The sequence below is a fragment of the Meriones unguiculatus genome, chromosome 1, assembly GCF_030254825.1.
Source record: "Meriones unguiculatus strain TT.TT164.6M chromosome 1, Bangor_MerUng_6.1, whole genome shotgun sequence".
NCBI lineage: Eukaryota > Metazoa > Chordata > Mammalia > Rodentia > Muridae > Meriones > Meriones unguiculatus.
In genome coordinates this window covers 145,751,173-145,778,366 of record NC_083349.1, presented here as the reverse complement: position 1 = coordinate 145,778,366, position 27,194 = coordinate 145,751,173, and the positions used below count along the sequence as shown (strand labels likewise).

The window sequence follows — 27,194 nt, the reverse complement described above, 5'->3', positions numbered from 1 at the left end:
TCAACACACATCTCTCTGGTGCCTTCCAAGGCGAAGTCTTTACTGTGGCTTTGGAGACTTTTGTGGGTTTCTGAGCCAAGCATGGCTGAGCCATGGCATTCCCTGTCTCCTAGCTCAAGACAGTTCCTTCACAGAGGGCCCATAACACCCGTGAGGGGGGAGGGGATTCAAGGTAGCACCTGGGCAGGCCACCTCTTGACAAGACAAATTGAGTAGTGCTTTCCAGAGGGGTGAATACAGTAGAGAGGGGAAGCTTTTCCTGTGGAAGACCACCAGTAGCACCACTGTGGAAGGGGATCTGGGCTGATGGAAGATGCATAGCTGGCAGGAGACAGTGGAGGGGTCCTGCCCTCTTTCCCCACCTGAAGATATGCAGATAGGGCTGTGCGTGTGCCTGCGGCTGGATTATGGATCCTCTAGCAAGGGGAGGGAACCTCAGGTCCCTATCACCTGGAGTAAAGGTTAAGTGCATGCCTGAAGTCTTGGGGCAGCTTGTGAAAGGGGTTCTAGGATAGAGAATTTTTAGGGCTCCGAGACTGGAAGGGCTTGAGTGAAGTGCATGAGCAGGAGGATCTGGGATGGGGAGACTTGAAAGTTAAGGAAAGAGACAAGTTCAATGAGGGCTGGAAAGCCTAGCATGGAGCTAGAAGGATTAGATTTGGACAGAGGGAGTAAAGGGGTGCAAGATCTTGGATCAAGGGAATCTATAGGATGAGTTCTAGATTCTACAACAAGAAACATCGGGAGGCTGCACTCTAGAACTCGAAGAAGTAGGATCAGAAGCCACAGGCAATTGGAAATGAGGCCTAGAACCCCGGTGATTCACGAAGTAGTGACAGAATGAGAAAAAAGCCTAGGGCAGCAGGTGTGTCTCAGTTGGTAGCGTGCAGGCTTGTCATGTGCAAAGTTGGGTTTCATTCCTGGCATCACATAACATGAGCATGCTGGTGCACACTGGCAATCCCAGCATTTGAGAGGTGGAGGGTAGAGGGTCACAGTTCAAGGTCACCCTTGGCAACTTAGTGACTTGGAGGCTAGCCTGGTCTACAAGAGAACCTGCCACCACCACCCTCAGTAAAGTCCCCCAAATTAAGTTCTAAAACCCACAGGGATTTTAAGATTAAAATCTAGAATTAGAAGGAGTTGAGGTTCTAAGGTTTGGAACTAGAGAAATAAGAAATATGTAAGTCAAGACATATCAGCTGATATTTTCAAGCTGTGTTCTAGATTCAGGGTACTTTGAATCATAAGATCTGAAGCAAGGGGAACTTGGAAATTGTGGGGTCTAGAACCAAAGGAATTCATGGGACAAGATCTAGAAGCAGAAGACATTTACAAAGGCTGGATGTAGCTCAGTTTGTAGAGTACTTGCCCAGCATGCATGAGGCTCTGGGTTCAATTTCCAGCACCACATAAAAACCAGCATACCTGTAGTCCCAGCGCTTGAGAGATGGGTGAAAGGGTATGATGTGTTTAAGGTCATCTTTGACTACATAACAATTTCATGGTCAATGGGTATGAGACAATGTCTCAAAACAGTAACACAATCCAGAAGATGAGTTTTTGTTGTTGCTGTTTGAGACACAGTTTCTCTGTGTAGCTCTGGCTGTCTTAGAATTTGCTCTGTAGACCTGCTGGCTTTGAACTTACAGAACTGCCTGCTTCCACCTCCGAGAGAACAGAGGATGCTGGAAGTTGTGAGGTCTAGAGTTTGCATAGTCTAGAACATGGGTATAATGGAAGTGATGAAATCTAGAACCCAAGAGAATGGGTACATGGTATCTGGCCCCAGAAGTGCCAGATCCACGCTCAAGACACAAACTCAGTTTACCCCTCCTTACTGAGGGAAAGCAGTTCTTAAATTCTTGAGTGCAGAGACCTCAAGAGCAATATGCTAGACATCCTGAGGCTTAGGACCAAAATGATCTAGAAATGAAGTCTGTATTTAAAACAAAATATCTTACAGATCAGGAAGACTGGAACCATAGGAAGCCTGGAGTGTGGGATCCAGAAACAAGAGGGAATCAATAATAAGATCAGCTGGGCGCAGTCTCAACGAACTGTATTTCCCAGGTACTTGGGAAGATGAGGCAGGAGGACCATGAGTTCAGGCCTGTCTAGGTTTACAGAGTTGAGTTCCAGGTTAGTCTGTGCAATCAATGAAGATCCTGTCTCAAAATAAGAAATAAGAAAGGGCTGGGAATCTAGCTCAGTGGTAGAGTCTGTGCTTAGCATGTACAAGGCCCTGGCTTTAATCCTCTGAACCATATACACAGAGAGTCTGCAATGACAGGGAACAGCGGGTGTGAGAACCGGAGCAAATTACAGAATGAGGTTTGAAGCCAAAGGATTCTGGGGGTTGTAGGCTTTAGAGGCAGAGAACCTCATAGATTGTGTCATTCAAATCCCACTCTAAAACAGTAGAATTGGGTGTTGAGAGCCAGCCCAAGAAAGTGCTGGAGACCATGAAATCTGGACTTAGATGTGTTTGAAGAAACTGAGGTCTGTAGCATACCACTGGAGATGAAGGAGTCTAGAACCAGGGGTAGGTTAATAATAGCACAGTCTAGAACGAGGAAAGGCCAGAGAAGGCTAGTGGCCACACAGCTTGGAACCACTGAAGACCAAAGGCAGCATAGCCTAGAACCAAAGAAGGTCAAAGGCTGTATAATCTAGAATAGCGATTCTCAATCTGTAGGTTGCAACCCTTTTGGGCATTACATATCAGATACCTTGCATATCAGATATTTATATTATGATTCATATTAGAAGCAAAGTTACAGTTATGAAGTAGCAACAAAATAATTTTATGGTTGGGAGTCATCACACACGAGGAGCTGTATTAAAGGGTTGCAAAATTAGGAAGGTTGAGAACCACTGGTCTAGAACCATAGAAGGCCACAAAGCCTGTGGTCTAGAATCAGAGAAAAGGCCAGAAAAGTGGCATGGTCTAGAACCACAGCAGGTTCATAAGGCATGCAGTCTAGAACCAGGTAAAAGGCTGGAGCATGTACAGACTCAGAGAGGGTCAGAGGTTGCACAGTCTAGAACCAAAGAAGGCAGGAACAACACAGTTTAGAACCATGGAGGCCAGAGACCATGGTGTCTAGAACAAGGGAAGGCCAGAGGTCATAAGCCTAGAACCAGAGGAGACCACTGGTAGTGCAGTCTAGAGGCAAGGAACGTCACAGTCCTCATAGTCTAGAAACAGAAGATGAGAGGTATGGAGTTGAAGAGCCAGGGAAAAGCCATGGTTTGTATGTTTTAGAACCAGGAAGTAGAAAGTCTAGAACCAGAGAGCCCACAGGCCTCTAGAACCAGGAAAGTGCCAAGGTCATACAATCAAGAACCAACAAAGACCAGGAGCTGCATACAAGGCCCTGGGTCTTGTTGTCTAGAATCAGGAAAGAGAGAAAGTAGTATAGCCTAGGACCAGGGAAGGGCAGAGGTTGTGTGGTCTAAAAACTGTAAAGGTATAAGTCAACTATTTTAGATACGGAGAAGGTCAAAAATTCTGGGTCTGTTGAGTGGAGGAAGTTGCTGGCTAAAATTGGAAGACTGCAAAGGAAGTCATTATTTAGGCAAGGTTGGGGCTCACAGGAAGTCAGGAAAGGGCAAGCAGAACTGAGGAGGCAGCTTGGGAGGTGAGGTCTGGCCCAAAGTCTACCCACATTTGTCCCCAAGGAAGGAAAGACCTGCATTTCTGTGGACCCTGTGCAATGCAGAGTGACTGAAGGCCTTGTTGTGAAATGGACAAAGTAAAGCGATAGAAGAGGGACAGGGGAAAAAAATGTGATTACAGTTGTCCAAGCTCCATGAGGCCAGGGTCAGAGACAGATCCCTGACTTTCCCAACCCCTCAGTCTCCCAAATAAGGCAAAGAGAGTCAGAGGAAGGGGCTGTGAGGTAACCAGCTATGGAGAACTCCAAAGGAAGTCCTGAGAGGAGGTGGAGGGGGTCACACACACCCCTCCCAGAGGTCACTGAGCTGAGAGCACCGAAGTAGCCTCCAACTGGGTGAAGGCAGAGGGTTGGGGGGCTGAGGTAGGACTGAGGCTAGCTGGGGGGCACTCAGAGGAGAGAGGCCCCATCCTGGTTGTGGGCTGTAGGTGTGGAGTGTGGCTGAGTCCTTTGGGGGGTAGAAGAAGGAGGCTGAGAGGAGGGCTGACTCAGCGGGCCTGGGCCAAGCCTGCTGCTGCTGGGAAGTGGTTCCTGGGCTGCACAGCTTCCTCATGCTGGTAGAGAGAGAGCAGCGAGGGTGCTGGGCCTGCAGAAAAACCACCAGAGAATTAGCACCTAACCGTACATGCGCTTGCATCTAAAAGCAGGAAGGCAGGCTGGTAGGATGGTGCAGTGGGTATAGTGCTCGCTGCAAACCCTGACAACTTGAGTTCCAGCCACAGCCCACCTGAGGCTGCAAGTGAAGCCAAAGCTTTTGGTAGCTGCAGGGGAAGATCACCATAGAAAGACAAACAAGGCAGAAAGGCTGCAAACCAGCACTGCCCTGCCCTGCAGCCACAAGGGGAGGTGCTTGTTTCAATTCTGCCCATGCAGCATCTCCACAGTTCATTCCTCCAAACAGGTCCTCCAGGTAAGAAATATAGTCACGGGTCCCCCCTGGTAGATAGGGGAGCTGAGGCTTCACAAGCAGCTGTCCCAAAGCCACGTGGCTGTGAGCTGCCTTGTGGAGTTCCTTCAACTTGGTCAAGCGCTAAAGTGGAGCCTTATCTGGGTCCAGGAGACCTTGGCTTCCAACCCAAGGTAAGTTTTTACCCTCCTTAGGGTCCCTCTTTCTCTCCATAGGGCTCAAGAGAAGAGGAAAGGGTTGTCTGTATTTGATAGTAGGAAACCTTACTCGAGAAATGCCTCCATAAGACTGGGCTGTAGGCAAACCTGTACAGCATTTTCTCAATTAGTGATTGATGGAGAAGGTAGTCCAGCTTATTGTAGGTGGCACCATCCCTGGGCTGCTTTCTGTAAGAAAGCAGGCTGAGCAAGTCAGGGGAAGCAAGCCAGTAAGCAGCACCTCTCCAAGGCCTCTGCATCGGTTACTGCCTCCAGGTTTTGCCCTGCTTAAGTTCCTGTCCTGACTTCCTTCAGTGATGAGAAATAAATCCTTTCCTCTAGTTTGCTTTTGGTTACAGTGTTTCAACACAGGAAAAAAAAAATCCTAACTAACTCACCCTCCTTCACCCTCTGCTAAGGTGGTTCCATCCTTCTCTCAAGCGTTTATAGAACCATAAGAGAAGAAAAGGCCTGAAGTTTCTGTATGCTCAGGCTGTATGACTCACCCAAGGGCTCACGGGAATCCAGGAGTGGGGGATTCAGCTGGTTCCCTGGGAGTTGTCGACCTTGCAGAAGGAAACTCTGGGGAGTTAGGGAGACAGAGTTGTCATCATCACTACCCTCAGGATGCAGTATCACCATCACCATTAATGTCAGTAGCAGTGCCATGACCGTCATCATCAGCTTCACACAGCCATTAGCATCATCATCCCGTCAACTCTATCAGCATATCAACACTATCATCAGCACCAACACCACCATCAGCAGCATCAACACTATCACCATTATTAGCATCAACATCATCAGCATCCTTAACATCATTAGCTCTGTCACCACCACAAACATCATTATCAAGTTTCCAACAGGGCAGCACTGTGCTGTGGTTAACTGGAGTCTGGTGAGACTTTTGGGATATCCTCAGGGTGACCTTCCTCCTTGCTTTGCCTCTGTGCCCCAGGAGGCTTACCACATTGCTGTGTAATTTTGCCCTGAATTTTCCTGCTGGATTCAGCAAACGGGCCACCCTAGCAGGTGGGAAGAGGAAGGTAAAGCTCGAGCTGCTTCCCTTGGGGTCTGCTGTGGGTTGGCTGTGGGACACCCAGGAAGGTGTCAGCCCTTAATGGCCAGAGGTGGTGCTGCAGCAGCTCTCTGACTGCATATGTCACACTCAGGCCATTGGCCTGTCACCAAGTTCTTCCCAGCACCACCTCTAAGCCTGCTATCTAGACTGACTGACAATGCTGTTTCCCTTCTCCCGTGCAACTGTCTCACCATAACAATATTTATTACTATAATAAATACTATAATAAACACTATTGAAGTATGCTTGCGAAGATTAAATAAGTTAATCTCATGAGGTACATAGTGAAGCCAGGATCTGCACGCAGTAAATAGGAGCTATGGATACTATCAGTAACACTCTTCACATTCAAAGTTTTTGAGGACGATGGAGCTGAGAAGCCCTGTGGGAGACAGAGAGAGGCACTGTGGAGGTCATACAACCCGGGGTGGCTTCAAGAAATAAAGCAGACTTTGCTCTTGTGCACAATAGATTTCTTTTCTTGTGTTTTCTTTTGTTTGTTTGTTTGTTTGTTTTGTTTTGAGACAGGCTGACCTCAGTCTGCTAAACCCCCCACCCCCGCCTTAGCCTCCCTAGGGCTGGGGTTATGGCCATGGGCCCCACACTTGGCACTAGTGTTTACTCTTTAAACTCTACAGAGGTACTCCAGATCTGAGGCTGTTCTCATTTTGGAGGGGGACCATGGGGACAGAGACGATTCCTCCTCATCCTCACTTCTTTTGACCTACATCATGTCTCTTCTTGGCACTAGCCATGAATTTGCAAAGTCATTTCATGCCCATTAGCAGCTCTAGAGGATCAAGGTCCTGTCTCCAGCTGGACCATTGATCTTCCATCTGACCTTCAGCCAGCCCCTGGCTCTCTCTGGTTTCCCATCTATAAAATAGGAGGTTTGAAATCTGCTAGGTTCAGAGGGTTGGAGAGCCCCCCTTCCCCCACCACAACCCCAAGTCTCTGAGTCTACCAGGCTGAGAGGAGGTAGCACGAAGCTTCCAGGTTCTAGTCTGGGGGACCGCTTGGGAGGCTTGGTTTCCAGCAGCTCCACCCCTCTGTCTTCTGAGCTCTGGGCCAAGGCCCTGTAGAGAGACAGGCAAGACTCTCACAATACGGCAAACCCAGGCAAGGGCAGGTACCTGTGTTGGAGGCTGATGCCCTTCCCACACAACTGTTTATCCCTTTACATACATGCCGCCACGTCCACCTACCCACCCACCTCACCAGGCATCCTCTCACTCTTCTCCACGGGGACCCATCAGTTCCCACACAAGGAACCTCATCCACCTCTTCTCCTCACTCCTGAATATCCATTCATCCATCCACCCACTTCATTCCCCACCCACTCACTCATTCTATTCATCCATCCATCCTCTCACCCATCTGTCCACTCATTCATTCATGAATACATTTATTCACTCACTCATTCACCTGTCATGCTATCCTCTTATTCATCTGGTGATCCATCTATATTTCTATTCATCTAATGATTAATATACCCTCTGAAGATCCACCTGGCCATCCATTCATCCGCCCACTGAGCTTTCCATTTATTCTTCTATCCACCGACCTATTCATCCATCTAACTACCCATTCCCCTTCCAGTCCCCAATCCACTCATCTATTGGTATTTTTTTAATCTACCCATTTATCCATTTACCTACCTATTCACTCATTTCCCCCATCTCTCTAGCTACCCATCCATCATCCACCTCCCCACATTGGCAATAGAGCTCAGCACTAGAGAACCTGCCTAGAACCCATCAGTGAGGGGGCTGGGAGTATGGCTCAGTAGAGTTTCCTAGTGAGGGGCTGAGTTAATGCGACCTTAAACATGTGACTGGATGTCTCTGGGCTGGTGGATTCTAGCTGAGCACTCTACCATGAAACCACACCCACAAAACCTCATTGGGGATTCTAGACAAGTGCCCTACCACTGAGCCACACCACCCACCCCTCACTGGGGAATTCTAGGCAGGGGCTTGGATTCTAGGCGAGTTCTCTACTGTGGAGCTATATTCCCAGCCCCAGTTTCTTCTCATTATAACAAAACCAGTCACTAAGTCATATGTAAATGTGTCCTAATGATTGATTCCTTGATGCCGTGGGATTTGGGTAAATGGTGAGAACAGTGGAGGGGGCTCCAGTACGGAGTACAGTCAGTTAAGGACTACAGAGGTTAGAATTAACCTGCCACATGCTGGGAACATGGAGGGCCTGACTGGAGAGATGCAGACAGGAAGCATGCCGAGGGGTGGGGCTGATGCGGGGGAGTGAGCTGGGGACATTCTCTATGCCTGTGTTCTGTCCCTCTTTCACTGTGGCTTACCTCTTCCGAGTTGCAGGCATCAGGGAGGTTGAAGAGGGCTCCACCCTGGAGGGGCTGGAACAGTTCAGTCTCGGGTCACTCCCCCATCGGGGCAGCAGGGAGGGCTCAGGGCTGGGGGGCGACAGGCCATGGAAACTCCGAGCGCGAGGCCTGCGGGCCACCCCAGGAAGTCTGCGGTGGGCTCTGGGCAATTGCTCGCTGGAGTTGAGCTGGAAGTCATCATCCATGGAGATATAGGGAGCCAGCATCTCCAAGTCCAGAGTGTCAGGGTCCTGTAAGGGGGCAGGAGGGAGTTTACAGCAGGACCCATGGCCTGGAGGGTCCTAGGCTAGGTTCTGGGTGCTAGCCCTTCTGAAGTATTCACCTGAAGAGTGAAGCTTTTCCTTATCTCTCAAATGGGTACAAAGCCTGTGGTAGGTAGTCAGTTCTCAAGGTGCTTCCAGGATTCTCTTGGGGTACATGCCCCTTCCACAGAGATCAAGTGGTCTGGGTGTAAGAGGACATGATTCTGTGTGTCCTTAACATTTAGCTGTAAGGCATGATGACTGTGATAGCTGTCATTTGTGTCACTGTCTTTGCCTGTCTCTTTCTGTGTCTTTGTGTTTTTGACCATGTCTCCCCAGCTCTGCCTGTCTCTGTCTTTCTAACTCTTCCTGTCTCTGTATCTATTTTGTTGTCTGTCTCTCACTGTCTGTCTCTGTGTCTATCTCTCCCCTTTCTGTGTGTCTCTTTCTCCCCCTCTTCATCTCTGTCTCTTAACTCATCTCTTTGTCTTCTTCTTCTTTTTTCTTCTTTTGGTGACAGGGTTTCTCTGTTTAGTCTTGGTTGTCCTGGACTCGCTTAGTCCAGGCTGGCCTCGAACTCACAGTGACCCACCTGCCTCTGCCTCCCTGAGTGGTAGGATTAAAGGCGTGTGCCACTATTCCCAGGCCTGTCTCTCTCTTTATGTTTCTCTCTGTGCTCATTTGTCTTCCTCATCCCCAATCAATGAAACAATGGTCCATCCATCCATCCATCCATCCATCCATCTATCACACAAACATCCATCCACCCATCTACTCTTCCATCTATCCATGCATCCATCCTTGCCATCACCCTTTTGTAAAGCCAGATAAGCTGACCCCTCCATGCCAGTCTCACCTGAGCAGTATCTAGATCTGTCTCCACAGTCTTGTTTTTCCGGGCAGTAGAGAGTCTGTGTGCTTTTTCCAAGCCCACAAGCAACTGATCTGGGAGATCAGCCTGGAGGGAAAAAGAGCAGAGACACTGAGTCTGAGGAGGAGCTGACAGTAAAAGCTCAGGGTGAAGGTAGGTCTCTTAAGCTGGAGCTTCACAGGGTCAAATAGTAATGCAAACAAAGGTGGTTTTGTTAGTTTTCTTGCTTGTTTTTGTTTTGAGACATTATCTCATATAGTCAGAGGTGGCCCTGAATTCACAATGTAGCTGAGGATGATTTAGAACTTTGGCTCTTCCTGGCTCCAGGTCCCAAATTCTGGGATTTCAGATGTGTCCCTTCATTCTAAGCTCTATCTATCTAAATCTATCTATCTATCTATCTATCTATCTATCTATCTATCTATCTATCTATTATTTTAAGGCAGGGTCTGTGATGGTTAGCTTAATTATCAGCTTGCCACAAACTGGAATCACCTCGGGAGAGGGACTGTTACACTGAGTTGGCCTGTGGGGATGTCTGTGGGTCATAGTCTTAGGTTAACCGAGGTAGGGGATGGAGATACTGCTTGGTAGCTAAGAAAATTCGTTGCTCTTCCAGAGGATCCAGGTTTGAGTCCTAGTACCCGCATGGTGGATCAAAACCATCCGTAACTCCAGTTCTGAGTGAAATGATGCCCTCTTCCAACTGCCACAGGAACAAGGCAAACATGAGGTGCACATACATACATACATGCAGATAACACAGACACACACACACACACACACAGATGCAGCCCACTGTGGATGACCACCATTCCTTAGGGGTCCTGAACTGTAAAATAGAGGCATGATGCTGAGCACAAGAGGGCACACATTCACTTATTTCTCTCTTCCCCTGACGATGGATGTGATATGACCTGTTGTCTCAAGCTCTTGTCATTGTGAATTCCCTGCAATGATAAAATAAAACCTGGAACTGCAAGTCAAAATAAATCTTTTTCTCCTAAGTTGCTTTTTTGAGTGTGTGCATACACTCAGAGACGTGAAGGTGCCCACGGAGTCCAGAAGAGGGTGCTGTTGGAAACTCTGGAGCTGGAATTACAGGTGGTTGTGAGCCATCCAGGGTGAATGCTGGGAACTGAACTCCCGTGCTCTGCAAGAGCAAGCACTCTTAACTACTGAGTCATCTCTCCAGGCCTCTGTCAGGATAGTTTGTCACAGCAACAAAAATTAAACTAGAACGGGGTCTCATTTCAGGCTGGTCTGGAACTCACTATATAGCTAAGGCTGGCCTTGAGCTCTTACTGCTTCAGCCTCCCAAATTCGGGTGTTGCAGGTATGCACCTCCATGCCTGGCTGTTTGGTTTTTGAGACAAGGTTTTATTGTGTAGCTTAGGCTGGCCTTAAACTCAGTCCTCCTGCCTCAGCTTCCCAACTACTGGGATCACAGATGTGAGCCACCATGCCTGTCTTGTAATCTATGTCTTAGAGAAACCCTATCTCATCCCTAAGATGGAGAATTGAGAACAGAAACAGGAAGGCTCAGGCCAGAGGCCCCAAGGAGCACAAGTTCTGTGTGCTCAGACAGTGACACTGTTTACCGGAAGAGGACTTTGGGGTCTCCGTGCAGTTTGTGGGGTGCTAGGGGTGGTGACTACGAGAGGTCCATCCAAGATGGGTGCCATGAGGCGGCGCAGGTCTGGACTACAGAAACGGCGAGGGTCAGCAGCCAGGGAGGCCTCACTCAGGGCCGGAGGGTGAAGGAAGGCCAGGATCCGGGGAGCAGGAGGGTCTGCAGGATGAACAGAACACAGCACAGGTACACAGGGCTGAAGGCCTGACCCTCTTCTGCTGTGCTAAGCCTAGAGGATCATGGGGACATTTTCAACAGCACATCAGGATGGCCATTGAGTTTGCTGCTGGAAAAGAGTACCCGAAGGGCCTCATTCTGGGCCATTCCACAGCCAGATTGATGTGGAGCCCTGGAGGTCCTTGGGGGAAGGGCCCAAAGACTGCAAACAGCTTCTGGCCATTCAGTTCCTGTGTGTTGGAATTGTTGACATGACCTCACACCAATCCCCCATGCCTCCCACCCCTGGGAAGTTTGAGCTGCAAGGAACCACAGTGGGAGGAGAGGAAGGGGCAAGAAACTCAAGCAATCATCTCACTCCTGGACAAAAAGGGGGGGGGGCTGGAAGGAAAAGCATTCTAAACAGAGCAACTGCACGTGTGAAGGCACAGAACGCAAAAGAGCATGTGGCTTGCTGAGAGGAAGTCAGTGTGCTTGGGCTGGTGAGTGACAGGGGGAGAGAAGCGGCGGACAGGTCCACAGGGCCGGGTGAGCCGAGGTGAATGCTTTTGACTTTTCTTCTTAGGAGTCCTGAGGACACAATGGCCTTGATCCATACCTGGAGCGTTGCCAGGGATACCCTTCTGTGAGGAGGCACCCCGCTGAGGAGGTCTGCGGGTGTGTTGCTCTGTCTGCTCCAGGGACAGCACCACGCCCGTCTCTTCTACCCGGCTGGGGGGAGAGGCGAGGCAGAAAGAAAAGTAGGAATCAGACAGGGTCCTTCCTTGCCCACCCACGTGCCCCCTGGCAGCTGCTTCCATTGTCTTCCTACAGAGGCCATTTCACCCAGGAGCTGAGGGAAGTTTGCCAGGAAATAATTTCTCACACTGCTTTTCTCAACAGGATTTATTTTGTTTTGAGATGAGTCTCATGTAGCCCAGGCTGGCCTCAGACTCATTATGTAGTCACGGATGACCCTGACCTTCTGATTCTCCTGTCTTCCCCTCCAGAGTGCTGAGATTACCGGCACATAGCACCGTGCTCAGTTTATGGGGCCTGAGGAAGGAACGCCAGGCTTTGGGCATGCTAGGTAAATGCTCTACCAACTGAACTACAGCCCTAGTCCCTCAGAAATGCTTTTGGTCCCAAACACTTAGGATAAGGGAGACTCAACCTGTAATAGCATTCATTTATTTTTTTTGTTTGTTTGTTTATTGTGCTGGGGATTGAACCCAGGACCTCATGCATGCTAGGCAAACTCTCCACTGAGTTACGTGCCTAGCTCCTGTAGTAGTGTTGAAATGAAACTAAAAGCCTGGGAGGCTGAGGTAGGAAGCTTGACAGTTACAGTTAGCTTGAGCTAACACTGTGAGACCCTGCCTTAACAAGACAAAACAGAACAGAACTTGTCGACACTGCCTATAATCTCAAGATGCAGAGGCAGAGGCAAGGGGGTCAGGACTCAAGATCAGTCTGTTACATAGTCAAGTTGATGCTGGTCTGGTCTATTGAAGACTGTGCCTTCAAAAAAACTTAAAAAAAACATATTCTGCATTACATTTCCAAATATGAAGAATTCATAGCTATATTTCTATGAATAAGCATTTATTTGAGAAGCTTCTATTCATAGACATCTCCATCCTCAAGGGAACAGGTTTATAAATACATCCTCCTTCTGTCCCCCGCACCTCCCATCCCACAGTCTCTGGCCCTGGAGTCAACTCAAATGCTGCCTAGGTAAATTGGCTTTGGGGGAGTGGGTCTGACGTTGAGAACCATGCGTCCATTTGCATATCGTTAGCCTAAGCATCCGATAGGGTGGGTCTGGTGCTCCCAGCAGCTCTTGGCAAAGTTAGGAGACTAACTGTCCTGGAGTCGTGCCAATTTAAGCTTTTATCCCCTTGAAAGCCAGGGGTGCACACAGTGACACAGGCACACACTTGGTACACACAGACATAGAGGAATGCCTGTAGACACGTAGGTATCTATCTAGAGAAAGAGAGCAGGCACAAAAACCTCCACGCACTTAGTGTCATAAGCACACAGGCTACGTGAGCTCATTCATTTATTCATCCTACCTACACCTTTCGGTGGAGCATCACCACACTGAGTTTGATAACCAACCTCAGCTCTGCCATTTCTGAGCTGTGTGGCCTTAAACATGTGGCTGAATGTCTCCGGACTAGCTGCTCTCTGAGGGGTGCCAGGCAGGAGGTCGATCTCAGTTCCAGTCCTCACTGGGCCTCTCTAAGTGGGAGCTCTAATCCAGACTACTGGATTAGTTTGAACTACTAAAGTGAAAATATGCCGCCACATTAACATGTTGGCCACATGGGGGCCCCTGCAGTCCCCATGCGCTGCTGAAGGGAAGGCGGAAGGGAATGAAGCACTGAGAAACAGTCTGTCAGTTCCTTGGAAAGTCAAATGATATGGAAGCGTATGACCCGCCCATTTCACTCCTGAGTGATTACACAGGAGAAATGGAAATGTGCACTCTCATAAAATCTCACTTGAGAATGTTTATATTGGCTGTTTGTATAATTCCCCCAAATAGGAAACAGCCCAAAGTCCCCAGGCCAACACATGGATAAACAAACTTTGGTCCATTCACTCTCCAATGACCCCTCGTCAGCATGAGAAAGGAGCTGTTGTCTGGACCTAGGACCTCACATTTGGGTCTTGGACCTAGTGGTTCATGTCTGTAATCCCAGAACTCAGGAGCCCCAGGCAGGAGGATTCTACTGAGTTTGAGATCAGCCTGGGCTACATAGTGATTTCCAGGCTAGCTTGTAACTCAGAATGATACTTTGTCTCAGACAAACAAACACACAAAAAAAGAAAAGGGCCATTGGGATGGCTCCTGAGTAAACAGCTTGTTCTACGGCCCTGGTTCAATGCTTGGGTCCCCTGCCCATGTGGAAGGAGCACACAGCCTCCTTAGCTCTTAGACGGCAGACACTCGCCATCTTGTCTGACTTCACATTCGTTCCAATTTAAATGAGTACTATAAGCTAGGTATTGTGGGATATGCCAGTAACCCTAGCACTTGAGACAGGAGGATCAGGAGTTCAAGGTCGTCCTTGACTACAAAGTGAGTTTTGGCTAACATGAAACCCTATCTCAAAATACCAACACATTCTTTAAAAAGGTTAGCATGTTTAATCCTAACATTTGGGAGGCAGGTAGATCTCTGTGAGTTTGAAAGCAGCCTGATCTACATAGAGTTCCAAGATAGCTGAGGCTACACAGTGAGATGCTGTCTCAAAACTCTTTATTATTAAGGATTATTTTAAGATTTACTTGTGTGCTGCGTCTGCGTGTGTACCTGCAGGCCAGCAGAGGGCACCAGGTGCCAGGATATATGGTCGGGAGCCACCCTGTGGCTGCTGGGAATTGAACCCAGGACCTCTGGAAGAGCAGACACTGCTCTTAACCTCTGAGTCATCTCCCCAGGACCCTCCTCCCCAACATTATTATTTTTTTAATTAAAATTTAAAAGTAGCAGCCAGGTGATGGTGGCACACGCCTTTAATCCTGGCAGGCAGATCCCTGAGTTCAAGGCTAGCATGGTATACAGAGTAAGTTCCAGGACAGCCAGGGCTACAAAGAGAAATCCTGCCTCAAAAAAACTAAAAAATATAACAAACACAAATAAATAAAAAATAGCACAAAAAGTACACGTGCAGACACACATGTATATTCATATGACCATATGTGTTCCACGTACAGCACATACAAGCACACATATACACTTCATTATGCATGCAAAATACACAGGTCTGCCTGTGTGCAACACACAGACAGACAGACAGACAGATGCCGTCACCCTATACCTTTCTGCTCACCTGATCAGGAAGTGGACGCAGATGATACTTTCAGATTGGGGGCCCCGTCCCCCTGACACCACTGTAGCCTGAGTCTGAGTCCACAGATAGCCGCCGGTCCGGGCCAGGAAGCGATACTGCCCCGTTACTGCCTGGCCCTTGCTCAGCACTGGGGAGAGGGTGGGTAGTGGTCAGGGTCACAGCAGGGACACCTTGGGACAGAAAGCTCAGGAAGCTGGAATTAGAATAGGAGGTCACAGAAGATAAAAAGTTCTGTGGGCTGTGCAGCCCTAGCATTTGGGGTTCAGGGAGAAACAGGAGTCCCACAAAGCTCTGGGCTTTCTGTCCAAGAGACCAGCAATTGCTGTCAGCTGGGGCTACGCAGCAGCTGGCTCTGGCCTGGGGACATGTTGGTCACGTACAAGTGTGGATGCTCCTGCTGACTGCATCAGAGTCCAACGCGTGGATATATTCGTAGGCAGAGCAGCCAATCAGGTCATCGGGACTGTAGCCAGCAACTTCTGCGATCCTGGAGTAAAATGGAGAGCAACTGATCAAGCCTGACCAAGCTGCAGATGGAGGACAGGGTCAGGCACCATAGACAACACCAGCAGACGGGCAGCAACCGAAGGGCGAGGGGAGGGTAGAGGAGTGTGGCCACTTAGACCTGTAATCATGGCACTCAGGAGGGTTGTGAATTTGAGGCTTGGGATACAGCAAGGCTCTATGTCAAAAATCCAAGGGCTCAGGGCATGGCCTAGAGGTACACACACACACACACACACACACACACACACACTCACACTCACACAGAGAGCCTTGGGCAGAACCAACGCGGGGAGCCGGTGTGTGGGCGTGGCGCCACACAAAGCCACTGCCCACCTCTCATCGCAGTACGTGAACTTCATGTCCAGGCTGTGGCGACTGAGAAAGGCCCCTCTGCCCAGGGGGGGCTCCAGACTGGCGGGGTGGGGGATGGCTTCACAGATCAGCACCAGGCATTGCAAGGGAGGCTCGGGGCGAGGGCTCCCGGCAGGGGACATCTGTGCAGGGGGCTTGTAGGCCCTCATATGTCCTGAGCAGTGCAGCACCTTGGGGTGAAGTGGGGTGTTGTGAGTACCAATCTTAGCCCCGGGCTACCTACGGGGCTGGGACACCTGTATCTGGGTCTCATAGGGAACCGGGAGAAAAGACTCTTGATTGTTCTTTAAAGTTGAGAGGAGCTCCGGGATCTTCATCCCAACCCTCGGGAAACTTGGGAGACGTAATCCAAGAGGCTGAGACTCAGTTTCGGAGGTGCGCTAATGCCCTATTGGACTCAGTCTGAAGGAGTTCCGCCAAATCTCTGAGCCTGGGAGACCCCCAACTCCATTATGAAGAGAGACTTTCAGGGGTCAGACCCACCCCACAGAGACCAGGCCCCGCCCACCTTCCAGGTGGCAGCTTTGAGGTTGAGCGTGCGCCCCCTGCTGGTGAGTGTGCTCTTCATGCGCAAGGAGAAGTGTCGCTCGGTAGGGGCTTCCAGCTTCTTCTTGGACAGGCCTGGAACGCACGGAGAAGGGACAGGGACGTGTCATTAAGTAAATGTTAAAGTCTCCCAGCCTCAGAGGCGGCTTAAAGGTAAAGAGAGGGTACTACTTTTGCAGAGGGCCGGAGCTTGCATCCCAGAATCCATGTCAAGTAGCTCCCAACCATCTGTAACTCCAAAACCCACTCGGGGCCTCTGAAGTCACCTGCACTCGCACGCATAATCATCTCCCACCCCTTCTGCCTTCCCCCACTTAAAATAAAATAAAACCAGCTGGGCCTATAATCCCAGCACTCAGGGAAGCAGAGGCAGGCAGATCTCCGTGAGTTTGAGGCCAGCCTGTTCTACAAAGCAAGTCCAGGACAGCCAGGGCTACACAGAGAAACCCTGTTTCAAAAAACAAAACAACAAAACCCCCAAAACAAACAAAAAATAATTTTTTTTTTTGAGACAGGGTCTCACTATGTAGTCCTGGCTGTCCTGGAACTCACTATGTAGACCAGGCTGACCTCAAACTCACAGAGGTCTGCCTGCCTCTGCCGCCAGAGTGCTGGTATGCACCAAGACATTTGGCAAAAATAAAATCTTGTTTTCCTAGCTTCAGACTTGGGACCTGGAACCAGGGAAGGGAGCCCCTGGGAAGGGAGCCCCAGAGAAGGGAGTCCAAGGCTGTAGCTTTTCTCCACTTTTCTCTCTGCAGATATTCCAGATCAGGGAGAGGAAGCCTGGGTCAGTTTCCTACCCTGAAGCTGGGCACTCACTTGGTCTGGGGGTCAAGGCATCCTGGAGTTCCTCTTGGTCGCAGGGATGGATGAAATCAAAGATACTGTGTCCGATGAGCTCCAGCTGGGGAAGGGGAAGGGCAGAGTGTGTAGTGGAGAGAAAACACATTTCACAGGACCCCTGGTCTCCTCTTTTCCCTGCTTATCACTTCTGCCCCAACTTGGTAGTCTGGGTAATGTCATCTGCCTCCTCAGTTCCTCATTCCCTCACTCATTCATTCAGCAACCATTTTTCAGCACCTAGTATTCTCTTGGACCTTTCTAAATGACTGGACATATTATAGATGGATCCATGCCTTTCAGAGTTCACTGAGAGCCAGATGCAATGGCGCAGGCCTGTAATCTCAGCACTGGGGGAGGCAGAGGCCGGTGGATTTCTGAGTTTGAGGCCAGCCTGGTCTACAAAGTGAGTCCAGGACAGCCAAGGCTACACAGAGAAACCCTTTCTTGAAAAACCAGCCTCCCTCACCCCCCACCCCCCACCCCAAATCACAGAACAGAGTTCACTGGGTGAGACTGTGTATATGTATGTCCATGGGGGGGCATCTCAGTATGGTCACATAATGAGATACTGGTTTAAAGACAGTGCCCACAACAGTTTTTTGAGGAGGCAACATTTGCTGTAGATATGGCTCAGCCGGTAGAGTGCTGGCTTACCAGGCCCTGGATTTGATACCAGATACATCGTCTAGACGTTGTGTCAAACACCTATAATGCCAGAAATGGGGACTTGGAGGCTGGAGGATCAGAAGTTCAAGGTCATCCTTTGCTACCTAGTGGGTTCAAGGAAAGCCTGGGCTATATGAGATGCTGTTTCCAGGGGTGGGGGAGGGAAGCTCAGCAAGGTAAGTGAAGCCAGTCTGTGGTTCTCCAGAGTAAGAGAATTCTTTAAAAATGGGAGTCGTGCAGAGTGGGGTGACCCATGCCTTTAATTTCAACACTCAGGAGGTGGAAACAGGTCGATCTCTGTGAGTTTTAGGCCAGCCTGGTCTACAGAGTAAGACCCTGTCTCCAAAAATTAAAAAAAGAAAAAAAAAAAAAGGTGGTAGTGGTGTACACAGGTCATTCGTTAAGCGGTGGCCGCCCTTACGGAAGGCCTGGGAACAGGCAACTGCTGAGGGCCGCTGCTAACTCCAGTTCCAGGGGAGCCAACGCCCTCTTCCAGCCTCCGAAGGCACCTGTGGTGCCTGTGATGCACACTCGTGTATTCAAGATCCACCCGCAACGCACATGGTGGATGTACACACAGACGCACACACACGCTTGCACACACGCACGTGCCCAAACACACACTCAGGCCCCCCCAGATTAGAAAAATAAATCTTTTACTAGCCATAAAAAAATAAAAAATAAAAACAGGAGTCACGAATGCAAAGGCCCTAGGTCACATCTGCTGGGCAGGTGCAAGAGCCTGTTTCTTGTTCAGTTTAGGAAGTGAGCTCGGTAGTGGGGGGAGGGGACACAGGTGAAATCCAACCCAGTGTGTCTGGATGACACGATATTCTTCCAATTCCACTTCTTGTAACTAGGTTTGATGGCTGGCTCTACCTCCTTCTAGGTTGGGCCTTGGGGGAAGTCACTTGTCTGACTCTAGAGCTCACACTCACAGAGAAATTGGTATCAGGAGAGGGGCTTTGTATCAGGGAGGAGGAACAGAGGTCCACTGCACAGCCATTTACATGAAAGAGAAAAAAGAACACAAACTTTCTCACACAAGGCTTACTTTAAGGACGAATTAAAGCTAGTTCTAGTCTCCCAAAGTCTTGCCCAGCTCTTCTCCTGCCTGAGACTGGTGTCCACTCCCTGCTGATCTCCTAACCGCTACTCTGGGTCTATTCCCTTTCTATAAACTGCCTCTTCAGCACAACCTCTCTCTTGTTTTGACACCTTCTGTGGTTCCCCAGGGTCTTGGAGACAAACCTCATCTGGACACATATTACCTACCCATTGCCTGTCTGATCTCTCCCCCCACCCCCAACTTCTCCCACTGTCCTCTGTCCATAACCAACTTATTCATTTTTCCAAAGTGTTCCCTTCTCATCTTGACTCCACACCTTGGCATGTGCCAGCACTTCTCCATCCACGTTCCTGATCCTCGCTGCTCCTCCCCTCACATCCCAGCGACTAGCAAAGCCATCCAGGTTTCAGCTGAGATGTTCTTTCTCCTAAGAACCTCTAAGTCCATCTCCGCCCAGGCTGGGTCAGGTCTCAGTTCCACATTTCCTACAGCTAGGCTGTCCCATCATAGCTTTGACCATTTTTTCTAGTGACATTCCTCTCTTCCCTCTGCCCTTAAAGGAAGAGCTAAGTGTGGGAAACCATGGTCCCCGCCCCCAACTCCCCAGCAGTGGGGTGAGGCAGGCAGAGAGCAGGCAGCTCACCTGACTGAGGCCCAGGTGCTTGCTGACATTTTCCGACAGGTAAGCCATGTCTCCCTCAGCGGTGAGCACCATGACGAAACCCTCGAGGGCCTTCAGGTAGCAGGCGTCCAGTTGCTCTCCCTCAGTTCCCACCTGGTTCCACTCCCCTAGTGCCCAAGCCGGGGGGGTGGCAGGGAGAAGGCGATACGGCAGCCGTGGTCAGTCATGGCTCTACCCTAGCTCGATTCCTCCTGTCTTTTCTCAACCAGATGAACTCATAGAAATGCCCATGTGAGTAGGAGAAAATCCCAGGGGCTTGAAGTCCCAAGGAAGAGGATGAGCAAGGCCATTAAGCTTTGGAAACAGGAACATGGACTCCCAGAGGGGACAAAATCCCCTGAGATTCTAAGACTGAACTCTGAGGAATTGAAATTCAAAGTGGCCTAGGGTCACTTGGAATTCCAGAGTGGTGGGTGAGTTTTCTAGAATTCTTTGGGGAGGAAACAGAGGGCCTGCCAGAAGACAGAATTCCATTACATTTTGTTTGTTTCCTGTGCATGTGGAGGTCAGAGGACAACTAACAGAATCCCAAAGGGGCAAAGTCTTCCCTAGAATTCCATGGGGCAAGGGAATTTGATGGGCAGAGCCTCCATAATAAAACTTTTCAAATTTCCAGGATTCTGAGGTGTGTGTGTGTGTGTGTGTGTGTGTGTGTGTGTGTGTGTTAGGGGTAGGGGTAATGCAAGCGCTTCTTTGGGTGACTGCTAAGAGAACAGGAAATAAAACTAGAGGAAAGGAAAGATGATGAAAAGAGACTTTCAACGAATTTGAAAAAAAAAAAAATGGCTGTAGAGCCTCTGTAGGTGGGCAAGGAGTAGCTAAGCATGGTGGCCATGTGAAGCTGAGGCAGGAGGACAAAATCTTGCCTGGCTTTCCAAGCTAGTTCAAGGCCAGCCTGAGCAACTTAGTAAGACCCTATGTCAAAATAAAACAGTAAAAAGAGGGCTCAGGGGTAGAGCCCCTGCCTAGAATCCCCCAGTGAGGGGCTGGAGTGTGGCTCAGTGGTAGAGCCCCTGCCTAAAATTCCCCAGTGAGGGGCTGGGGTACGGCTTAGCAGTAGAATTCCTGCCTAGAATCCCCCAGTGAGGGGCTGGGGGAATAGCTCGGTGGTGGAGCGCTTGGGTACTGCACCCCTTAGATTTGGGCTCAGTCTCCAGTAATAAAAGAAAACAAACATACATATTGCCGTTATGGTGGAGCATTCCTTTAACCCCAGCGCTCAAAGGCAGGGCGAGTAGGTGGGTGAGTGGAGGCCAGCAGATCTCTGTGTGTTCAAGGCCAGCTTGGTCTACAGAGCAGGTTCCAGGCCTGTCAGAGTTACACAGTGAGATCTTGTCTCAAAAAAAAAAAAAAAAAAAATTCCCCCAAACAAACAACCCAAAAACCAAGAAAACCCCCCCCCCCCAAACACTGAGCCTAAGGTCTCAAGGGGCCTCCCTTAGATTCTAAGGGGTGGGGCCTCCCAAGGGGTCTTCCTGAACCTCAGGCTCCTACTGGCCCATCACTCAAAGGGGCGGGGCCTCGCCGAGAGCCGATGACGCGGCCAGGGGGGCGGGAAGGCTTCCCAGGGGCGGGGCCTCGGCGGCGGGCCGCGGCTGGGGGCGGGGCGCTCGGGGCTCACCTGCGGCGCAGAGGCGGTGCATGCGCAGGTAGCTGATGGTGAGGCGCATGATGGAGGCCTTGTCCAGGTGCGCGCTGACGCCGCGCGCGAAGGGCAGCGTGTGCGCCAGCTGGTACAGCACCTCGGTCTCCTGGCTGCGCCGGCTGCGCGCCGCGTCCCGCGACTTCTCCTTCCGCAGCTCTGTACTCGACCTGCGGAAAGGAAATTGCACGCGACAGTTTTGCACACGGGACACCTCCATTTGGGGTTCGGCGACATCTCTGGGCCTGACAGCTTCTCTCCTTGGATCCCCTCTCCTTGCTCCAAATTTTACCTGTCTGGGTCCCAGTCCATGTGGCCCTCTCTGCAGGGCCTCGCTCCAGGCTTCTCCCCCCAGAATGTGTGCCTAAGGCCCTCTGTCTTCTCCAGGACTTAGCCGCAGCTTATATCCTGAGCTAGAGTCTCGGCCTGGAGGACAGGGAGGACTCCCGCTGGGAGTGGGTGGTAGAGCTGGCCAGAGTCCAAAGGAGAGATGGAGCACGGAGAGCCTGCAGCCTCCCAGGCCCCCTTCCCTCCCAGCTTCGCGTCCTCAGCCAAGCTGATTCTCTCGCAGACAGCGATATCTCAAGGTCTAACGACTCACCAAAGGGGCCTTCAGAGGGGCAGGGCCCCACCAAGTGTGACACAGCAAACCATCCGCTGTGTTCTGCCCACCACCTCTCCCTGCTAATACTCTTCAAATGCTTGACTTTTCCAGTGTGTGTGTGAAGAGAGATACCTTTCATCAGTAATGTTAATATCTATCAATTACTCATTTTCACTAGTAGGCTATTTTCCCCGTAAGTGGCCCATGCCTTTAATCCCAGCTCTTGTGACGCAGAGTTCTGGGTCCCAGACCAGCCTAGTCTACACAAATCAGGTCCAGGCCAGTCAGGGAGCCTTGTAATGAGGCCATGTCTCAAAAAACAGGCCACCAAACAAACAAAACCCTCAGCGTTGTTTATCCGACACCAAAGTTTATTTATCCCCACATAGGGATCAGGCGGGTCATAAATGCCTGATCCTGGTGCCGGCATGCCCTGAGTGCTGGGATTATAGATATGTATCCCCACACTTGACCAAATATAAATTTATTTATTTATTTGTATTCAGTTTTTCAAGACAGGATTTCTCTGGGTAGCCCCGAGAACACAGGGACGGAACTCAGAGATCCACCGCCTCTGCCTCCTGAGAACAGGGATGAAGGACGCGCGACACTGCACCTCGTTATTATTAGAGACAGGGTCTCATACAGCCCAAGCCAAGGATGAGCCTAGGTTTCTGATCTTGCCTCCCCCGAGCGCTTGTATTACAAATCTACAGGCTTGTCACCATGCCTGGCCTCAACGGCTGAGGGGGCGCATTTTTAACCCACTTGGCAAAGGGTAAACTGAGGCTCGGAAAGGTGAAGTCCTTTGCCCCAAAGACCACACAACCAGTACTTAGGGAAGCCCAGTCAGTGAGGTTCCTAAGTTTTCAAGCTTTTCTCTATCCACCTCCATGTGCTGTCCAACCCCTCCCCCAGGAAGGATAGGAAGGAGGCTGCTCTCTCGAAAAGTCTTCAACTGGGGGAGCAGAGGCCACTTCTGGGGGGTGGGAGCGGCTACAAAATGTTCTGGTCCGCGTGCGGGGGTGGGGTGGGGGAGCCGCTAGTGCAAGGCGGTGAGGCCCGGAAGGGGGCAGGCTGGCTTAGTATTGGAGGAGCCAAGGGGGCGCCCCCGTGAACTCCCTCTTGGCTGGTGGGGGCAGGGGCCTCGGTCCTGCCTGCCCAGAGGACATTCCGTCCTGTACTGTACTGTTCCAGCCCTGTTTGTCTTCCTGCCCAGAGGGTGGGGGTGGGCGGGCCTCACTGAGCTGGGGGCCCCGGGACAGAGAGAAGTGGGAGAGAGAAGGGGATGGGGTGGGGGTGGGGCCGGCGCCCCACCTCCCGGGCAGCTGAGCTCTGTAATACTACTCTCCAAGCCTAGGGTGGCAGAGCTCCTTCCTCCATAGAAGGAGCCAGCTGGTGGCTGCGGAGGGACCCTCCTAACCCTCTCAGTCTGTGCTCCGGATGTTCAGACGGGAAGTATGGGCCTCTCGCGGGTTTTCTGGCCTCTCAGTGAAACAGTGGGGGCTGCCTGTCCTGGGTCAGGGTTCCATTTCTGAGAGCATTACAGCCGTTGCTCATTAGCTCTGTGACTCTGGGAAGGTTGCTAAACCTCCCTGCGCATAGTAATATCCTGTACCTCCTCAAAGGGTGTTTTTGTTTGCGTAGGTTTGGGGGCCCGGCGAGGTGGGCTAGGAGACACTCTCACTGTGTAGCTCAGATAGGTCCCAAACTCAAGATCCTTCTGCCTCAGCCTCTTCTCTGAGTGCTTGGGTTACAGGCCTGCGTGACCACGGTGCATTCCTACAGTGGACCAAAAACTGAATAAGTTAATATATGTCAGAGGCTCAGGAAGCGAGGCTTGGCCACCGGTTACTGTGAGTAAGGAAAGGCCCTAGTTTACGACTCTCTCCAACCCTGGAGTAACCTGTGGGCCTCTGAATGTGCAATCACGTGTGTGCCGTTCGTTAGTCATGCATGTGAGTATGTGTGTGTGCGCGCGCGTGATTATACGCCCAGCTTTTACCCAAACACCTCGACGGGGTGAAATTAACAGTGATGGTGTGTTGCACCCTCAGAAATGTAGAGACCTGGTTCCTGCCTTACAGCAACGAGACGGTAGAAACAGGGCCACACCTGGAACCCGCACGGAGGAGGAGGAGAAAACCGACCCCCCGCAAAGCGTCCTCCGACCTTCACACACTCTCAAGGCAAGCCCGCACGACCCCTCCGCTACACACACAGGTTCAGAAGTAAATAGATAATGAAATAAACAACAAACAATCGCAGTTTTTTTTTAACAGGTAGAAAGAAGCGGGGCCTGAGGTGTGTAGCTCAGCTGTTGGAGCATTTCCCTAGCAGCACCACATACGTGGTGTGGTGGGGCCTGCTTGGGATTCGAGCACTAAGGACATGGGGGCAGGAGTTCCCAGTCATCCACGAATGAAGTGAGTTCGAGGTTGGCCTGTCTCAGATAGAGGCGGAGGCTCAGAGCAACGACACGGCTGGCCTGTGTGGCTCTCGTGGCCATTCCAGCCTGGCCTGTGCAGCCGCCTCTCAGTTAAGCCTCTTACCCACCTCACCTATTATTAACCTTCTTGCTCAGGAAGCCAGGGAAGAGAGGTGAGAGAAATCACCAGAGGCCACAAAGTGGTATCTAGGAGAGCCCAGCACCTCATTGTGTGTGTGTGTGTGTGTGTGTGTGTGTGTGTGTGTGGACTCCCACTAGCCAAGCCTTGAAGCTGGCGCTGGGAGGGAAATCCCTACGATCACACAGCCGGGAAGTGGGAGCTTGGGGATTTGAACCCTGACTTTAGGGCCTGTGCTCTAAAATGCTATTCTTCAGGAGGGTGCCCACCACCTAAGGGAACCCTGCCTGTTCCTTTCTGCCGGGTGGCCCAAGTCCTCTCCTCTCTCCCGGCACTGCTGCAGATCTCCCTAGCTGGCCCAACGCTGGTCCAACCCCTTGGCAGCATGCCCAGCCCGGGGACGTGCGCCTGGAACTTTGCCACCTTTACTCCGTGTTCTAGCTGAGAACAGAGGGTGGGGCCTGGAGGCCCAGGGTGAGGCCTGGGAAGAGGGACTCGGGGCCCAGTGGCCTCTTAGCTAAGAGAGAAAAGACCCCATCTCTTCCCTACCCTGAAAGGAAATTAAGAGAGCCCCTTTCTCACATTTTGGGCTTCTCTCTGACTCGAAGCTGGGTATCGGTGGGTTTGCAAAACCTGTAGAGGATTTGAGGTGTGGTGGAGGCTTAGCTTTATCCTGGGCGGAGACCCCTTTGGTATCGGCTGGAGGTGACCTGAGAGGCCAGGGGCATGGTTTGGGTTGGAGAAAGGACTTGGGGTAGGGGTCAGTGGGGAGTCTCTCTGACCTTGATCCAACTTCTCACATGGTCATTCGGTGGGGTGTCGGCCATCAGTCCTGTTTTTTTCGGGGAGCCCTGCTTTCAGGTGGGTACTCAGGGCAGTGTGCTCATTCTGGATTTCCTAGGAACCCCCACAAAGGGTGAGACGGCTGGGAGCCGAAGGCCAGAAGGGGGTACACGGGGCGTGGGCGCCGGAGGGACCCGCTCACCATCACTCAAGCCCCCTCTGATGCCAAGTGCCATGCTGGGGGAGCAGGGGGGCCCGGAGCTCGGCCGGGAGGCGAGTGCGAGTTACGAGTGGGTGTGCGGCAGCATGGGATGACACCACAGGAAAGGGCTGGCCTTGAGTGCCAAGCGGGGAGCACCCTAGTTCAGTTAGGAGGGGCGTCTCACACAACCATAGGGGGCGCTGTCATGGGCGGCGCCAGGGCTAGCCTACAAGGGGGGTGGGTGGGAAGGAGTTTCCCGGTGGGCTCAGGGCCAGAGATTGGAATGGAACGGGAGAACGGGAGCCTGAACGGGTTGAGGTTGGGGCAAAAACAGGGTGTAGAGAAAACCAGTCAGACCTAGGAAGCTGGGGAGGACGGGCCTAGGGGGTCTCCAGCGGCAGCCTGACCAAATGGGGTCCGCTGCCTACGGTCCTTTGCACCTGTTGCGAGGTGAACACAGAACCCACCTCTTTCCGGGAGGACCCCAGCTGTGTTCGGCCACAGGGGGGCGCTGCCTCCCTGGCTTGATCAGCCAGGACAGCTCTCCGAAGATAGTCCCTCAAACAGGGTTTGGGTGGGGCCTCCTCCCTCAATTACAGACTGGGTGGCGGCAGATGAATGAGACTCAGAACCTGGCTTTGGGAAGTGGGTCAGGCTTGTTCCGTTGGCATTGAGAAGGGGTAACCCTGCTTTTTAAATTGCTGGAGGTTTTTTTGAGACAAGATCTCTACGTAGACCAAAACTGGTCTGGATCCTGCCGTGTAGGCCGGGATGGCTTTGAAAGCATCATTCTCCCATAGCTTTCCAAGCGCCGAGTTTACAGGCGCGAGTCCCCCTCCCCAACTAGGAATGGAAAAAAAAAAAAAAAAAAAAGACCTTGGTTGGGTCCCACACAGCCTCTAAGGAGACATTCTCTCTGGTCATTTCTAGGGCAACTTGAAGCTTGGGGGATTATTAGAAAGAGCAGAAAAGTAAGCTCTAGTCTGGAACTCAGAAGCGGAGTCATCCAGGAACTCCCTATGTCTGGGAAACCTCTTCACTTTCTTTTTCTTTTCTTTTTCTTGTCTTTTCTTCTCTCTTTTCTTTTTCTTTTTTTTTTTCCTATCACAAGAGTTAGCCGGCCAAGAAAGACTCATTTCAGGGGCTTGGGGGAAAGCCTCTCTGGGAAGCGGCCACAGCTCAGACGCGACCACCTCCAATCCATAGGAACTTGGAGTTTCACTCCCAGGCAGACCGGGGATCGAACCCCCTGTATCGAGGCAATCCTAGCTCACAACCCCAAAGCCGTTCCAGGGGAGGGGGGCGGGACAGCTAGAGCTCTGGGGTAAACCCCTGATCCCCTGCAACCCTCTAGGGTGGAGGGTGCGTCGGGGATGCGCCCCCGATCGCGCGCCCCAGGGCGTCCTCAACTTGAGCCACACCCCACAGATGAGGGGTCCCCCCAAGCCCCCGTGAGGGAGAGCCCCCCGTCCCCATCATCCTATCCCAACCCTGTACCTCACGCGCTGCAGCCCCAACGCCATGGCTCGCCCTTCGCAGTTCCAGAGCCCTCGACGCCCCGCGCCCCCTCCCCTGGCCGTGGGAGCCCCCTCCCCAGCTCCGCCCCTGACACTCCATTGGCCGCTTCTTGCCCAGCCCAAGGCTCTGATTGGGAGGTGGGCTTGTTACTCCGGAGGAGGAGACGGGACTAAGGGGGAAGACTTGGAACTC

The 27,194-nt window shown here is 51.3% G+C and overlaps 1 protein-coding gene across 2 annotated transcripts; it reads right to left on the bottom strand.

Moving 5' to 3' along the window:
* Positions 1 to 12: 12 nt before the first annotated feature.
* Hif3a (hypoxia inducible factor 3 subunit alpha) lies at positions 13 to 27,055 on the bottom strand. Of its 2 annotated transcripts, none has more exons than XM_021644152.2 (15): positions 26,982 to 27,055; positions 21,308 to 21,498; positions 19,648 to 19,793; positions 17,246 to 17,330; positions 16,386 to 16,498; positions 15,839 to 16,047; positions 15,379 to 15,485; positions 14,978 to 15,125; positions 11,752 to 11,864; positions 10,945 to 11,135; positions 9,329 to 9,430; positions 8,189 to 8,460; positions 6,830 to 6,941; positions 5,291 to 5,366; positions 13 to 4,266 (listed from the first exon to the last, which is right to left on the bottom strand). In XM_021644152.2, exons 1-15 carry the CDS (start codon positions 27,005 to 27,007, stop codon positions 4,169 to 4,171), a joined length of 1,989 nt encoding a protein of 662 aa, XP_021499827.1. In that variant the 5' UTR covers positions 27,008 to 27,055; the 3' UTR covers positions 13 to 4,168. The 2 variants fall into 2 exon arrangements, with proteins under 2 accessions (XP_021499827.1, XP_060224909.1); XM_060368926.1 differs by lacking the exon at positions 26,982 to 27,055 and adding an exon at positions 21,621 to 22,495.
* Between the last annotated feature and the right edge of the window lie 139 nt (positions 27,056 to 27,194).

Bases quoted from the DNA above. Each gene is read 5' to 3' on its own strand.
- Hif3a (XM_021644152.2), bottom strand. From the start codon at position 27,007: ATGGCGTTGGGGCTGCAGCGCGTGAG. The intron at 17,331-19,647 runs GTGAGCTGCCTG...CCCCTTCCCCAG, and splicing joins AGCACCTGGGCCTCAGTCAG to CTGGAGCTCATCGGACACAG. The intron at 5,367-6,829 runs GTAGACTCAGAG...CTAACTCCCCAG, and splicing joins TGCTACCTCCTCTCAGCCTG to AGTTTCCTTCTGCAAGGTCG.